The 14,935-nt window shown below is 52.0% G+C and overlaps 1 protein-coding gene across 4 annotated transcripts in view; it reads right to left on the bottom strand.

The window, feature by feature from the left end:
• patj (PATJ crumbs cell polarity complex component) overlaps positions 1–14,935 on the bottom strand; it is a 251,504-nt gene that overhangs the window by 207,438 nt on the left and 29,131 nt on the right. For 3 of the 4 annotated variants that reach the window (XM_075486127.1, XM_075486126.1, XM_075486128.1), the window contains exons 7-12: positions 12,599–12,727; positions 12,128–12,376; positions 11,955–12,057; positions 6,311–6,399; positions 3,017–3,146; positions 2,208–2,324 (exon numbers count right to left, since the gene is read on the bottom strand). In XM_075486127.1, the coding sequence (XP_075342242.1) occupies positions 2,208–2,324; positions 3,017–3,146; positions 6,311–6,399; positions 11,955–12,057; positions 12,128–12,376; positions 12,599–12,727 (817 nt within the window). The remainder of the gene's footprint in view (positions 1–2,207; positions 2,325–3,016; positions 3,147–6,310; positions 6,400–11,954; positions 12,058–12,127; positions 12,377–12,598; positions 12,728–14,935) is intronic. The other variant, XM_075486129.1, reaches the window with a different exon arrangement.

Genomic DNA, 14,935 nt, shown 5'->3' with positions numbered 1-14,935 from the left:
GATCCTGCCTGAATCAGACCCGGTCCCTGAGGCTGCCTGAATCAGACCCGGTCCCTGATCCTGCCTGAATCAGACCCGGTCCCTGATCCTGCCTGAATCAGACCCGGTCCCTGAGGCTGCCTGAATCAGACCCGGTCCCTGACGCTGCCTGAATCAGACCCGGTCCCTGACGCTGCCTGCATCAGACCCGGTCCCTGACGCTGCCTGCATCAGACCCGGTCCCTGACGCTGCCTGAATCAGACCCGGTCCCTGAGGCTGCCTGAACCAGACCCGGTCCCTGATGCTGCCTGCATCAGACCCGGTCCCTGACGCTGCCTGCATCAGACCCGGTCCCTGACGCTGCCTGAACCAGACCCGGTCCCTGACGCTGCCTGCATCAGACCCAGTCCCTGATCCTGCCTGAATCAGACCCGGTCCCTGAGGCTGCCTGAACCAGACCCGGTCCCTGATGCTGCCTGCATCAGACCCGGTCCCTGACGCTGCCTGCATCAGACCCGGTCCGTGACGCTGCCTGAACCAGACCCGGTCCCTGAAGCTGCCTGAATCAGACCCGGGCCCTGACGCTGCCTGAATCAGACCCGGTCCCTGAAGCTGCCTGAATCAGACCCGGTCCCTGAGGCTGCCTGAATCAGACCCGGTCCCTGACGCTGCCTGAATCAGACCCGGTCCGTGACGCTGCCTGAATCAGACCCGGTCCGTGACGCTGCCTGAATCAGACCCGGTCCCTGACGCTGCCTGAATCAGACCCGGTCCCTGACGCTGCCTGAATCAGACCCGGTCCCTGAAGCTGCCTGAATCAGACCCGGTCCCTGACGCTGCCTGCATCAGACCCGGTCCCTGACGCTGCCTGAATCAGACCCGGTCCGTGACGCTGCCTGAACCAGACCCGGTCCCTGACGCTGCCTGAATCAGACCGGGTCCCTGACGCTGCCTGAATCAGACGCGGTCCCTGAGGCTGCCTGAACCAGACCCGGTCCCTGACGCTGCCTGAATCAGACCGGGTCCCTGACGCTGCCTGAATCAGACCCGGTCCCTGACGCTGCCTGAACCAGACCCGGTCCCTGACGCTGCCTGAATCAGACCGGGTCCCTGACGCTGCCTGAATCAGACCCGGTCCCTGACGCTGCCTGCATCAGACCCGGTCCCTGAGGCTGCCTGAATCAGACCCGGTCCCTGACGCTGCCTGAATCAGACCCGGTCCCTGACGCTGCCTGAATCAGACCCGGGCCCTGACGCTGCCTGAATCAGACCCGGTCCCTGAGGCTGCCTGAATCAGACCCGGTCCCTGACGCTGCCTGAATCAGACCCGGTCCCTGACGCTGCCTGAATCAGACCCGGTCCCTGACGCTGCCTGAATCAGACCCGGTCCCTGACGCTGCCTGAATCAGACCCGGGCCCTGAGGCTGCCTGAATCAGACCCGGTCCCTGACGCTGCCTGCATCAGACCCGGTCCCTGAGGCTGCCTGAATCAGACCCGGTCCCTGACGCTGCCTGAATCAGACCCGGTCCCTGACGCTGCCTGAATCAGACCCGGGCCCTGACGCTGCCTGAATCAGACCCGGTCCCTGACGCTGCCTGAATCAGACCCGGGCCCTGGTTCCCCTTCATGAATCAGAGGCTGTAAAAAGCCTTTTCCTGCATGTTTAATGCATGAGAGCCTAAATGTGAGCAGAGTAATGTTCTCTGAGCAGCAGAGAGACAGCAGCCGTGTGAACAGGAAGCAGATTTCACAGCCACGGAAACCTCCGGGCGGCGTCCCTCTGCTCGCCACCTGCACGCCGCGGCATCCTGAAGCAGCTCTGCAACAACAGCCCCTGATTAAATTAGCATTGCTAACCCCAGCTTCACGGGGCAATTAATCTGCAGCGTTTGGCTAAATAAACAGAGTAATACATCGCAGAGAGGCTGTCACACGCTGCATCTGTCACACGCTGCATCTGTCACACGCTGCATCTGTCACACGCTGCATCTGTCGCTCAGGAGCCGCCGAGCGGCGTGCGAGGCGGCAGCGTGGCGTGGTGGCCACGTAGCAAAGCTAATGAGGAATAAAGAGAAGGCAGGAGGCTGCATCCACCCAGCTTCCATGGAGCAGCTTCATGAGGCTGCTTCGGTTCTGATGGAGAACTCTTTCCTCCAGGACCCAAGCAGCTTCACGGGACTCTGATGTGAGCGGTATGTAAACTGGAGCTCCGGGTCAGCTGCTCACCTCTGCTCAGCCATGCGGTGGTTGGCTGCGACACTTCCTGCTTCGTCGTCATGGAGCCTGATGAGTGAACTTTGACCTCTGAAGTCCTCCTGAAAGCACGAGATGACTCCCTCTCCACTGAAACACACACGTGCACACGCTTAAACCCAACCAGAACCTAACCAGAACCAGAACTTTATCACAACCAGAACTTTACCCTAACCAGAACTTTATTCTAACCAGAACTTTATTCCAACCAGAACTTTATTCCAACCAGAACCTAACCAGAACAAGAACTTTACCCTAACCAGAACTTTATACCAACCAGAACTTTACCCTAACCAGAACTTTATTCCAACCAGAACTTTATTCCAACCAGAACTTTATACCAACCAGAACTTTACCCTAACCAGAACTTTATACCAACCAGAACTTTATACCAACCAGAACTTTACCCTAACCAGAACTTTATACCAACCAGAACTTTACCCTAACCAGAACTTTATACCAACCAGAACTTTACCCTAACCAGAACTTTATACCAACCAGAACTTTACCCTAACCAGAACTTTATTCCAACCAGAACTTTATCACAACCAGAACTTTATTCCAACCAGAACTTTAGAATGAAGTGACCGATTCATCTCTGCGGGACGGATCGCAGCCCGAGGGTTTGGGGTCACACCATCGGGTCACCATTACCCCAAACGCCTCCGAAGAGTTTCCTAATGTCAGTTAGTCTGGTTCTGGGTCAGTCAGTTAGTCTGGTGCTGGTTCTGGGTCAGTCAGTTAGTCTGGTTCTGGTTCTGTCTGGGGAGCAGTCGGTCTACCTTTATCCAGCGACCTCTCCAGGGTTCTGGCTTTCTTCCTGACCAGAGTGAGAACGACAGTCTGACCCGTCTGCTTCATCACCTCCAGAACCTCCTGATTGGTCCGACCGTGGAGACTGACGCCGTCCAACTGTTCAGAGAAGAAGGGAGGAAGAGGAGTGGACCGATGAAGAGGAGGAAAAGGAAGAAGATGAGGAAGAGGGGGAAGAGGAGGAAGAGGAGCGGACCGATGAAGAGGAGGAAGAGGGGGAAGAGGAGGAAGAGGAGGAAGAGGAGGAAGAGGAGGAGGAGGAGGAGGAGGAAGAGGAGCGGACCAATGAAGAGGACGAAGAGGGGGAAGAGGAGGAAGAGGGGGAAGAGGAGGAGGAGGAGGAGGAGGAGCGGACCAATGAAGAGGACGAAGAGGGGGAAGAGGAGGAAGAGGAGGAAGAGGAGCGGACCGATGAAGAGGAGGAAGAGGGGGAAGAGGAGGAAGAGGAGGAAGAGGAGGAAGAGGGGGAAGAGGAGGAGGAAGAGGAGGAGGAGGAGGAGGAGCGGACCAATGAAGAGGACGAAGAGGGGGAAGAGGAGGAAGAGGAGCGGACCCATGAAGAGAGAATCATAGATATGTATAGAATCATAGAACCATAGATATGTATAGAATCATAGAACCATAGATATGTATAGAACCCAGATATGTTTCATCACAGGTGCTACAGCCAGGTCTCACCACTGCACTCTTTATGAAACTGTACAATGGTCTTCTCTCTCCATCCGAAGAAAAATCCATGCGCTGACTTTTATTGCTAAAGCCCTAATGGGTAATCTACCTTTATACATTTTTAATTTGTTTTCTTTTCAAAATAGTGTTTACAGGACGAGGTCATCAGAAAAAAATACTTTTACATATTCCGTTTACAAGAACTGAACTTGGGAAAACATCCTTTCCATCCTATGCACCAAAAGCTTGGAATGAACTTCAAGATACTCTAAATCTTGAAGTTCTTCCATCCATAAATTCTTTTAAAGACCTTTTAAAATGATCATTAACTGACCACTGCAATTGTTTTTAATTTCATTCCTTGTTCGCTGTCTGTTTTTTAGTGTCTGTGTAGACTCAGTTTTTAATATGTTTACTTCTGTTTAGATGTGATGTAGCAGTGGTTTTGTCTTGTCTCTTGTGTTTTACTGTAATGTAACTTTTTTTAAGCCGCCTTCTTGGCCAGGACTCCCTGGCAGAAGAGTTATTGTAACTCAATGGGACCATTTCCTGGTTAAAGAAAGGTTAAATAAAAAAATCTAAATAAATGAAAAACCATAGATATGTATAGAATCATAGATATGAATAGAATCATAGATATGTATAGAACCATAGATATGTATAGAATCAAAGATATGTATAGAATCAAAGATATGTATAGAATCATAGATATGTATAGAACCATAGATATGTATAGAACCATAGATATGTATAGAACCATAGAAATGAATAGAATCATAGATATGTATAGAACCATAGATATGTATAGAATCATAGATATGTATAGAATGGCTAGATGTCTCATCCGCGTTGCTGGGCAACGGAGTGGAAAGTCCGCAGATGGCGGCCATCTTACCACAGGCAGCTCTCTCGCCGACAACATTGTGTTGATGGTGAAACATTCAAACATTCAAGACATAACTTGCTTAATTCTCAAACGTTTAGGTTATTATAAACATCAAAGTAGTAAGCTAATTATCACACTACAGACGAAGTCCATATTTATTTTTTTAAATAAAAACGTAAATATTTCAGGTTTATTTGCCCCATGACTGAACTTTATTTACCCCTTGGGATGACTCCCTCAGGGAGATTCAAGTCCCCAGTAGCTCCAAACACACACATAGGATCTCTATGAATCTAAAATACAGTATACTATAGAATAATTAATATAATATATCATTAAAATATAATTAATATAGAATAATCTAAAACAAAGTGTAAAAAAGAATATAGGCTATACAAGATATACAAAGTAAAGAGAGTTAAATAAAATAAGTTATAGCACTATGGTTGAGTTATTGCCCATATTGCACTACACTTGTGTTAATTACACATTGTATGCACATAGTCTGACCATAAATAGATAAGATATTGCACAGTAGTGACGTGAATTATTGCACAGTGACCCCCCTACCCCATAGATATGTATAGAATGCCATTCTACATATCTATGCCACCATTTCAACATATTCAATCATCCAGAATTATTACCACGGCAATCACGTTTATTAGAAAACAAACAGTGTAAAATGGTGGAGATTTCTGCGAGATAAGAGTAATAGCGTCAGAGCAGATCACTTAGCGTAACTATGGTTACCTCAGGTTTGACTGTCTCCCGGACATCTCACCCTGTGGTAAGATGGCCGACTTGTGCGGACGTTCTAAACTCAGACGTAACACATCGAGCCGTTCTATACATATCTATGGTTCTATACACATCTATGGTTCTACACATATCTATGGTTCTATACATATCTATGGTTCTATACATATCTATGGTTCTATACACATCTATGGTTCTACACATATCTATGGTTCTATACACATCTATGGTTCTATACACATCTATGGTTCTACACATATCTATGGTCCTATACATATCTATGGTTCTATACATATCTATGGTTCTATACACATCTATGGTTCTATACATATCTATGGTTCTATACATATCTATGGTTCTATACACATCTATGGTTCTATACACATCTATGGTTCTATACACATCTATGGTTCTATACATATCTATGATTCTACACATATCTATGGTTCTATACATATCTATGGTTCTATACATATCTATGATTCTATACATATCTATGGTTCTATACATATCTATGATTCTATACATATCTATGATTCTATACATATCTATGATTCTACACATATCTATGGTTCTATACATATCTATGGTTCTATACATATCTATGATTCTATACATATCTATGGTTCTATACATATCTATGATTCTATACATATCTATGGTTCTATACATATCTATGGTTCTATACATATCTATGATTCTATACATATCTATGGTTCTATACATATCTATGGTTCTATACATATCTATGGTTCTATACATATCTATGATTCTATACATATCTATGGTTCTATACATATCTATGGTTCTATACATATCTATGATTCTATACATATCTATGATTCTATACATATCTATGGTTCTATACATATCTATGGTTCTATACACATCTATGGAGGGAGAATCAGCACATCATCATCAGCATATTAACACATCATCAGGTACTCACAGCAATGAGCCGGTCGTACACTCGGATGTTTCCGCTCTGATCCGCGGCGCTGCCCGGAACCACGTGTTTCACAAACACGCCCACAGCATCTAAACAGGGACACAAAGGAGGTCTCCATGGATACGCTGATGACACGCAGCTGTACGTCTGTCTGTCTGCAGCCTCGGAGCCGATCGATTAAAAGTCAGAAACAAACTGAAGCATTGGGGTACTGGTTCTGAGGCAGGGATTAAACCAGTCCAGCTTCCTCAGATGTTTTAAGGACACACTGCACACCATGCTGAGATATGCCAAGCTTTCAGCTAACAGCTCTTTGGGAATCACCTTGTTGCTGCAGAAATCCTGTTTTCTGTCTGTCACACTGTGCTATCTTTGCTGTTTTTCACACATGCAGCTAAAGAAATGGGAACAAATCTTAATTCCAGTCTAAAACCCACAAAGAGCTTCTAGATGATTCATTTCTGGTGGCATAAAACAGTTTAATCATTTCATTTATATGAATTGTTCCATAATTAGTCATTAGATTATATCTTATATTCCTTTTTTAAGCTTTAAATTGAATCTTATTTACTTTTTCTTGATGTTGAATAACATATAATTCTTATTATTGTCGGTTTTTTCCTACTTTTCTACTTTTAGACGTGATAACGTTCATTATTTTGGGATTAGGATTATTTTTTAAACTGAATTTCATATATTAATTTGACTCTTTTGGTAACTGAAAGCAGTTTTAATGTAAATGTACAAAAAAGTTGAAACTATGAAGCTGTTTTTCACAGATGCAGCTAAAGAAATGGGAACAAATGATGCGTCTCTGTGACAGGCTGCTGGGAACAAAGTGCCTAAAGATCCAGTTTAAAATGTGGACACAACACTGGTTCATCCCTTGAGTTAGGAGCCTTTTTCCTGCCTGAATGGTTCATAGCTCAGAGTTAAGTGGCTTAACAAAGAAAAAAACACATTCCTCTGAAGATGCGTCTGGGTCGGGACTCTGGGTCTCTGGGTCTCTGGGACTCCGGGTCTCTGGGTCTCTGGGACTCCGGGACTCCGGGTCTCCGGGACTCCGGGACTCCGGGACTCTGGGACTCTGGGACTCCGGGACTCTGGGTCGGGACTCTGGATTCTGGATTCTGGACTCTGGGTCTCTGGGTCTCCGGGTCTCCGGGTCTCCGGGACTCCGGGACTCCGGGACTCTGGGACTCTGGGACTCTGGGACTCCGGGACTCCGGGTCGGGACTCTGGATTCTGGATTCTGGACTCTGGGACTCTGGGTCTCCGGGTCTCCGGGTCTCCGGGTCTCCGGGTCTCCGGGACTCCGGGACTCTGGGACTCTGGGTCTCTGGGTCTCTGGGTCTCTGGGTCTCTGGGTCTCTGGGTCTCTGGGTCTCTGGGTCTCTGGGTCTCTGGGTCTCTGGGTCTCCGGGACTCTGGGACTCTGGGACTCTGGGTCTCTGGGTCTCTGGGACTCTGGGTCTCTGGGTCTCTGGGACTCTGGGACTCTGGGACTCCGGGTCTCTGGGACTCTGGGTCGGGACTCTGGATTCTGGATTCTGGGACTCTGGGTCTCTGGGACTCTGGGACTCTGGGACTCTGGGTCTCTGGGTCTCTGGGTCTCTGGGTCGGGACTCTGGATTCTGGACTCCGGGTCTCTGGGTCTCTGGGACTCTGGGACTCTGGGTCTCTGGGACTCTGGGACTCTGGGACTCTGGGACTCCGGGTCTCTGGGACTCTGGGTCGGGACTCTGGATTCTGGATTCTGGGACTCTGGGTCTCTGGGACTCTGGGACTCTGGGACTCTGGGACTCTGGGTCTCTGGGTCTCTGGGTCTCTGGGTCGGGACTCTGGATTCTGGACTCCGGGTCTCTGGGTCTCTGGGTCTCTGGGACTCTGGGACTCTGGGTCTCTGGGACTCTGGGACTCTGGGACTCTGGGACTCCGGGTCTCTGGGTCTCTGGGACTCCGGGACTCCGGGTCTCCGGGACTCCGGGACTCCGGGACTCTGGGACTCTGGGACTCCGGGACTCTGGGTCGGGACTCTGGATTCTGGATTCTGGACTCTGGGTCTCTGGGTCTCCGGGTCTCCGGGTCTCCGGGACTCCGGGACTCCGGGACTCTGGGACTCTGGGACTCTGGGACTCCGGGACTCCGGGACTCTGGGACTCTGGGTCGGGACTCTGGATTCTGGATTCTGGACTCTGGGACTCTGGGTCTCCGGGTCTCCGGGTCTCCGGGTCTCTGGGACTCTGGGTCTCTGGGTCTCTGGGTCTCTGGGTCTCTGGGACTCTGGGACTCTGGGACTCCGGGTCTCTGGGACTCTGGGTCGGGACTCTGGATTCTGGATTCTGGGACTCTGGGTCTCTGGGACTCTGGGACTCTGGGACTCTGGGTCTCTGGGTCTCTGGGTCTCTGGGTCGGGACTCTGGATTCTGGACTCCGGGTCTCTGGGTCTCTGGGACTCTGGGACTCTGGGTCTCTGGGACTCTGGGACTCTGGGACTCTGGGACTCCGGGTCTCTGGGACTCTGGGTCGGGACTCTGGATTCTGGATTCTGGGACTCTGGGTCTCTGGGACTCTGGGACTCTGGGACTCTGGGACTCTGGGTCTCTGGGTCTCTGGGTCTCTGGGTCGGGACTCTGGATTCTGGACTCCGGGTCTCTGGGTCTCTGGGTCTCTGGGACTCTGGGACTCTGGGTCTCTGGGACTCTGGGACTCTGGGACTCTGGGTCTCTGGGTCTCTGGGTCTCTGGGTCGGGACTCTGGATTCTGGATTCTGGGACTCTGGGTCTCTGGGACTCTGGGACTCTGGGACTCTGGGTCTCTGGGACTCTGGGTCTCTGGGACTCTGGGTCTCTGGGTCGGGACTCTGGATTCTGGATTCTGGGTCTCTGGGACTCTGGGACTCTGGGACTCTGGGACTCTGGGTCTCTGGGTCGGGACTCTGGATTCTGGATTCTGGACTCTGGGACTCTGGGACTCTGGGTCTCTGGGTCTCTGGGTCTCTGGGACTCTGGGACTCTGGGACTCTGGGTCGGGACTCTGGATTCTGGATTCTGGGACTCTGGGACTCTGGGTCTCTGGGACTCTGGGACTCTGGGACTCTGGGACTCTGGGACTCCGGGTCTCTGGGTCTCTGGGTCGGGACTCTGGATTCTGGATTCTGGACTCTGGGACTCTGGGACTCTGGGACTCCGGGACTCTGGGACTCTGGGTCTCTGGGTCGGGACTCTGGATTCTGGATTCTGGACTCTGGGTCTCTGGGACTCTGGGACTCTGGGTCTCTGGGTCTCTGGGACTCCGGGACTCCGGGACTCCGGGACTCTGGGACTCTGGGACTCTGGGTCTCTGGGTCGGGACTCTGGATTCTGGATTCTGGACTCTGGGTCTCTGGGTCTCTGGGTCTCTGGGTCGGGACTCTGGATTCTGGATTCTGGACTCTGGGACTCTGGGACTCTGGGACTCTGGGACTCCGGGACTCCGGGTCTCTGGGTCTCTGGGTCTCTGGATTCTGGACTCTGGATTCTGGATTCTGGATTCTGGGACTCTGGGTCTCTGGGACTCTGGGACTCTGGGTCTCTGGGACTCTGGGACTCTGGGACTCCGGGACTCCGGGTCTCCGGGTCTCTGGGTCGGGACTCTGGATTCTGGATTCTGGATTCTGGGACTCTGGGTCTCTGGGACTCTGGGTCTCTGGGACTCCGGGACTCCGGGTCTCCGGGACTCTGGGTCTCTGGGTCTCTGGGTCTCTGGGTCTCCGGGACTCCGGGACTCTGGGTCTCTGGGTCGGGACTCTGGATTCTGGATTCTGGGACTCTGGGACTCTGGGACTCTGGGTCTCTGGGTCGGGACTCTGGATTCTGGATTCTGGACTCTGGGTCTCTGGGTCTCTGGGTCGGGATTCTGGATTCTGGACTCTGGGACTCTGGGACTCTGGGTCTCTGGGACTCTGGGTCTCTGGGACTCTGGGACTCCGGGACTCCGGGTCTCTGGGTCTCTGGGTCGGGACTCTGGACTCTGGGACTCTGGGTCTCTGGGTCTCTGGGTCTCTGGGTCTCTGGGACTCCGGGTCTCTGGGTCTCTGGGTCTCTGGGTCGGGACTCTGGACTCTGGGACTCTGGGTCTCTGGGTCTCTGGGTCTCTGGGTCTCTGGGTCGGGACTCTGGACTCTGGGACTCTGGGTCTCTGGGTCTCTGGGTCTCTGGGTCTCTGGGTCTCTGGGTCTCCGGGACTCCGGGACTCCGGGACTCTGGGACTCCGGGTCTCTGGGTCTCTGGGTCGGGACTCTGGATTCTGGATTCTGGACTCTGGGTCTCTGGGTCTCTGGGTCGGGACTCTGGACTCTGGGACTCTGGGACTCTGGGACTCTGGGACTCTGGGACTCCGGGTCTCTGGGTCTCTGGGTCGGGACTCTGGATTCTGGATTCTGGACTCTGGGTCTCTGGGTCTCTGGGTCGGGACTCTGGATTCTGGATTCTGGGACTCTGGGTCTCTGGGACTCTGGGACTCTGGGTCTCTGGGACTCTGGGACTCTGGGACTCCGGGACTCCGGGTCTCCGGGTCTCTGGGTCGGGACTCTGGATTCTGGATTCTGGATTCTGGGACTCTGGGTCTCTGGGACTCTGGGTCTCTGGGACTCCGGGACTCCGGGTCTCCGGGACTCTGGGTCTCTGGGTCTCTGGGTCTCTGGGTCTCCGGGACTCCGGGACTCCGGGACTCTGGGTCTCTGGGTCGGGACTCTGGATTCTGGATTCTGGGACTCTGGGACTCTGGGACTCTGGGTCTCTGGGTCGGGACTCTGGATTCTGGATTCTGGACTCTGGGTCTCTGGGTCTCTGGGTCGGGATTCTGGATTCTGGACTCTGGGACTCTGGGACTCTGGGTCTCTGGGACTCTGGGTCTCTGGGACTCTGGGACTCCGGGACTCCGGGTCTCTGGGTCTCTGGGTCGGGACTCTGGACTCTGGGACTCTGGGTCTCTGGGTCTCTGGGTCTCTGGGACTCCGGGTCTCTGGGTCTCTGGGTCTCTGGGTCGGGACTCTGGACTCTGGGACTCTGGGTCTCTGGGTCTCTGGGTCTCTGGGTCTCTGGGTCGGGACTCTGGACTCTGGGACTCTGGGTCTCTGGGTCTCTGGGTCTCTGGGTCTCTGGGTCTCTGGGTCTCTGGGTCTCTGGGTCTCTGGGTCTCCGGGACTCCGGGACTCCGGGACTCTGGGACTCCGGGTCTCTGGGTCTCTGGGTCGGGACTCTGGATTCTGGATTCTGGACTCTGGGTCTCTGGGTCTCTGGGTCGGGACTCTGGACTCTGGGACTCTGGGTCTCTGGGTCTCTGGGTCTCCGGGACTCCGGGACTCCGGGACTCCGGGACTCTGGGACTCCGGGTCTCTGGGTCTCTGGGTCGGGACTCTGGCTTCTGGATTCTGGGACTCTGGGTCTCTGGGACTCTGGGTCGGGACTCTGGATTCTGGATTCTGGATTCTGGGACTCTGGGTCAGGACTCTGGATTCTGGATTCTGGATTCTGGGACTCTGGGTCTCCGGGATTCTGGGACTCTGGGTCTCTGGGACTCTGGGTCTCTGGGACTCCGGGACTCTGGGTCTCTGGGTCTCTGGGACTCTGGGTCTCTGGGTCTCTGGGACTCTGGGACTTACCTTGGGTGGTCAGAGGATTGTATCCGATGATGGAGATGCCCAGACTCTGGGCGCCCTTCTTGACGAGGGGAACCTCGTGGATCTCGTAGCCCTCCAGGTTCGGCTGCGAACACAAACAGAGTCAGTACGAGCTCGCCGCCACTCCGATGCTGCCATGACGACCGGCGGCTCACCGTGTTGCTGACTCGGCGCTGTGGGGGCGCCGCAGGGGGTCGTGACATAAAAGAAGCGACGGGGGCGGAGTCAGGAGGTGGCGGGGGAGGCGGGGCTGCTGGCTTCTGACCCCGGGGGTCCCTGGCAATCAGCATGGTCACGTGACTCCCGCAGCCCTGCAACACCTGGACCACCTGGTCGCTGGTGAGGCCGCTGGTGGGCGTGGCCCCGATGCGAAGGATGTAATCGCCTGTGCGGAGGCGTCCGTCCTGATTGGAGGAGATTGTGACATCAGGTTAAATATAATTACAGCATTTTATCATTTTAAGGTTTTACTTATTTATTTTCCTACTTTAGTTTCAGTTCAAAGGATTAAACTAAATCTGTCCTGATGATGTCATCCAGCTATCTGACCACATGTTGGTACCTGTCCTGATGATGTCATCAGTGAATCCTGACACACCCGACCCGCTCAGCTGAGTGTGACCTACCCTGTCGGCCACGCTGTTGGGGACGAGCGTCCGGACCACCACTCCGGCCGTCTTCCCGCCCACGATGCCGAAGCCCAGACCGGATCCATCGTTGAGCAGCTGGATCTGCTCCAGGTGACCCCACTGATCCTGCAGCACAGGAGAGAAACCTCAGCCCCGCTGAGCCCAAACACGTCCGACCGCGGCGTGCAGAGCCGGTTCCACCGCCAACATTTCAACACGTTTACACGAGCTAACACAACGAGAACCAATACGACTCGGTCTGGTTACTGTCGGCCTTCCAGATGTGGAACCTTACGCTGCAGGAAGGTGAAGTGATTCAGCTGATATTCAGACTTTAGACCTCACGACTTCATCTGAAGGAAACTTTTAGTTTCTTAACAAAGCTGAAATTTAAGGTGCCGGAAACCTTTGGTCAAAAATCAGCTGAAGTGGTCCGTGGCGTAGTGGGTTGAGCAGGCGCCCCATGTACAAGAGGCTCGAGTCCCGCATCGGACGGCCCTGTGCTGCATGTTGTTCCCCCTCTCTCTGCCCCCTGCAACTGTCCTCATTAAAAGGCATAAAAAGCCCCAAAAAATAATTTAAATAAAAAAATAAATCAGCTGAAGTGAGAATAAACGGCGTAAAAAAGAAGGATTTTAAGTCTCCGAACAACGGTTCAAATAACCAATAAAGGTTAAAAACAGACTATCAGGTTAAATGAGTTCATCATCTGCAAACACAACGAGTCTGAACTTTCTCAGGATCCGTTTATATTCTGCTGCTCCATGGAGGACACCAACGCTTACTGGCTCCGACTCAGAAACCTCTGCGTGGCCTCATCCACTCAGAGCCTCGTGCACATATAACATATATTATAATATAATATAACCGATAACTCCTGACCCACACACTGATGTTTGCTGGTTTTCAGGCTCGTCATCGTTCACACCGACACATTTTGCTTTGTTTTATCTCATTTCTCTTTTATCTGTCCAGAAAATTCCAGGGAGAAACGATCTTTTCCGGCTAACAGCTCTGAAGTCGAGCATGTCAGCAAACACCCGACGCACCGAAGATGCAGGGAAATCACCATCAAACTCATAACTTTCAATAAAAATCCTGCACGTCTGACTCAGCATGTTCCTTATCAGATAAGGCTAGAGCTTTACAGTGGCGCTGCAGACACAAACACACACCAGAGCTGCTATCCGTTAGTTATCAGTGGCTGCCGCCCCCCCCACAGCGATGAGGTCACAGTGATGTCACATGTCAAGGCCGCAGATACCAGATATCAGGTTTCACAGGCAGGAACAAGTGCCTTCCACACATTCAACCTGCTTCTGGGATGAGTTTCTAACGGAGAGCAGCTCATCCTTTAACATTATGACTGTTTCCTTCACATTTACATTTCATACCTTTATACGCCTCAGTGTGTGGAACTGCTCTATGGGCCCCTCAGGGACATTCAGAAGGCTCTTTGAGCTGAATCTCTGGTGTATCTTTGCTACCAAACCATTTATAAACTAACCTGGTTTTATGGATTTAAAGTTAGAAAAGACAAAGGAAAAGTTCATCTGAAACCCTGAAAGATGGTTCGGAGTAAAAACTGTTGTTTCACCTTTAATAAGGGAAACAGACGCCTGAACCAGGACTGAACGGGCTACTTACTCTGCTGTGGAAGCAGGAAGGGTTCACTTAGTTTTTCCTGTGACTGTATGCTGGTTTGTTGTAAATTACGAGTCTAAACGAGCGGGTTCAGGAGGAACCGTGAGTCCAGAACCAGGTCCAGAACCAGGTCCAGAACCAGGTCCGAGTCAGCTTTACATGAAGAGAACTGCAGCTGTTTAAGGATGAGAACACTTTGAAGCATCTTCAGACTTTAATGGAAACCTGAGTGATCAGATGGAGAGCAGCACAATGTGACAGAACTCTGATATTTAAAGAGTTTCAGAGAGGAAACCCGGCCTGGAGTCGGGAAGGATCCGGAATGGATAATTAATGTGAATCATCCTGAGCCCCGATGATTCTGCCCTGCTCTTTTGTTGGGTCATTATAACACAGAATCTCTTGTTTTTACCCCCTCCCCCTCCTCCTGGACCCGGGCCACGTCCTGCATACCTCCGATCCTCCCGCTTTGTTTTATTCGTGCTCTTATTGAGGTCACGTTTAATGGGGCAGTGGGCATAAAAACACAACTCTGTGGGGGTTTTACTGCCTCCGGCCTGGCTGGCTGTCAGCTGGGCAGCTCCAGGTGCGTCTGACCTGCCGTCTCAGCGTCAATCCTTCTTCCAGCAGCTGTAAATAAGCCCATAAAGACAGCCGTAAATCAGCCAGCCAGGGATGATCCTACAGCTT

This window comes from Odontesthes bonariensis, chromosome 15 (assembly GCF_027942865.1).
Source record: "Odontesthes bonariensis isolate fOdoBon6 chromosome 15, fOdoBon6.hap1, whole genome shotgun sequence".
In the NCBI taxonomy this organism is placed as follows: Eukaryota; Metazoa; Chordata; class Actinopteri; order Atheriniformes; family Atherinopsidae; genus Odontesthes; species Odontesthes bonariensis.
This window is presented reverse-complemented; position numbering and strand designations above follow the sequence as displayed.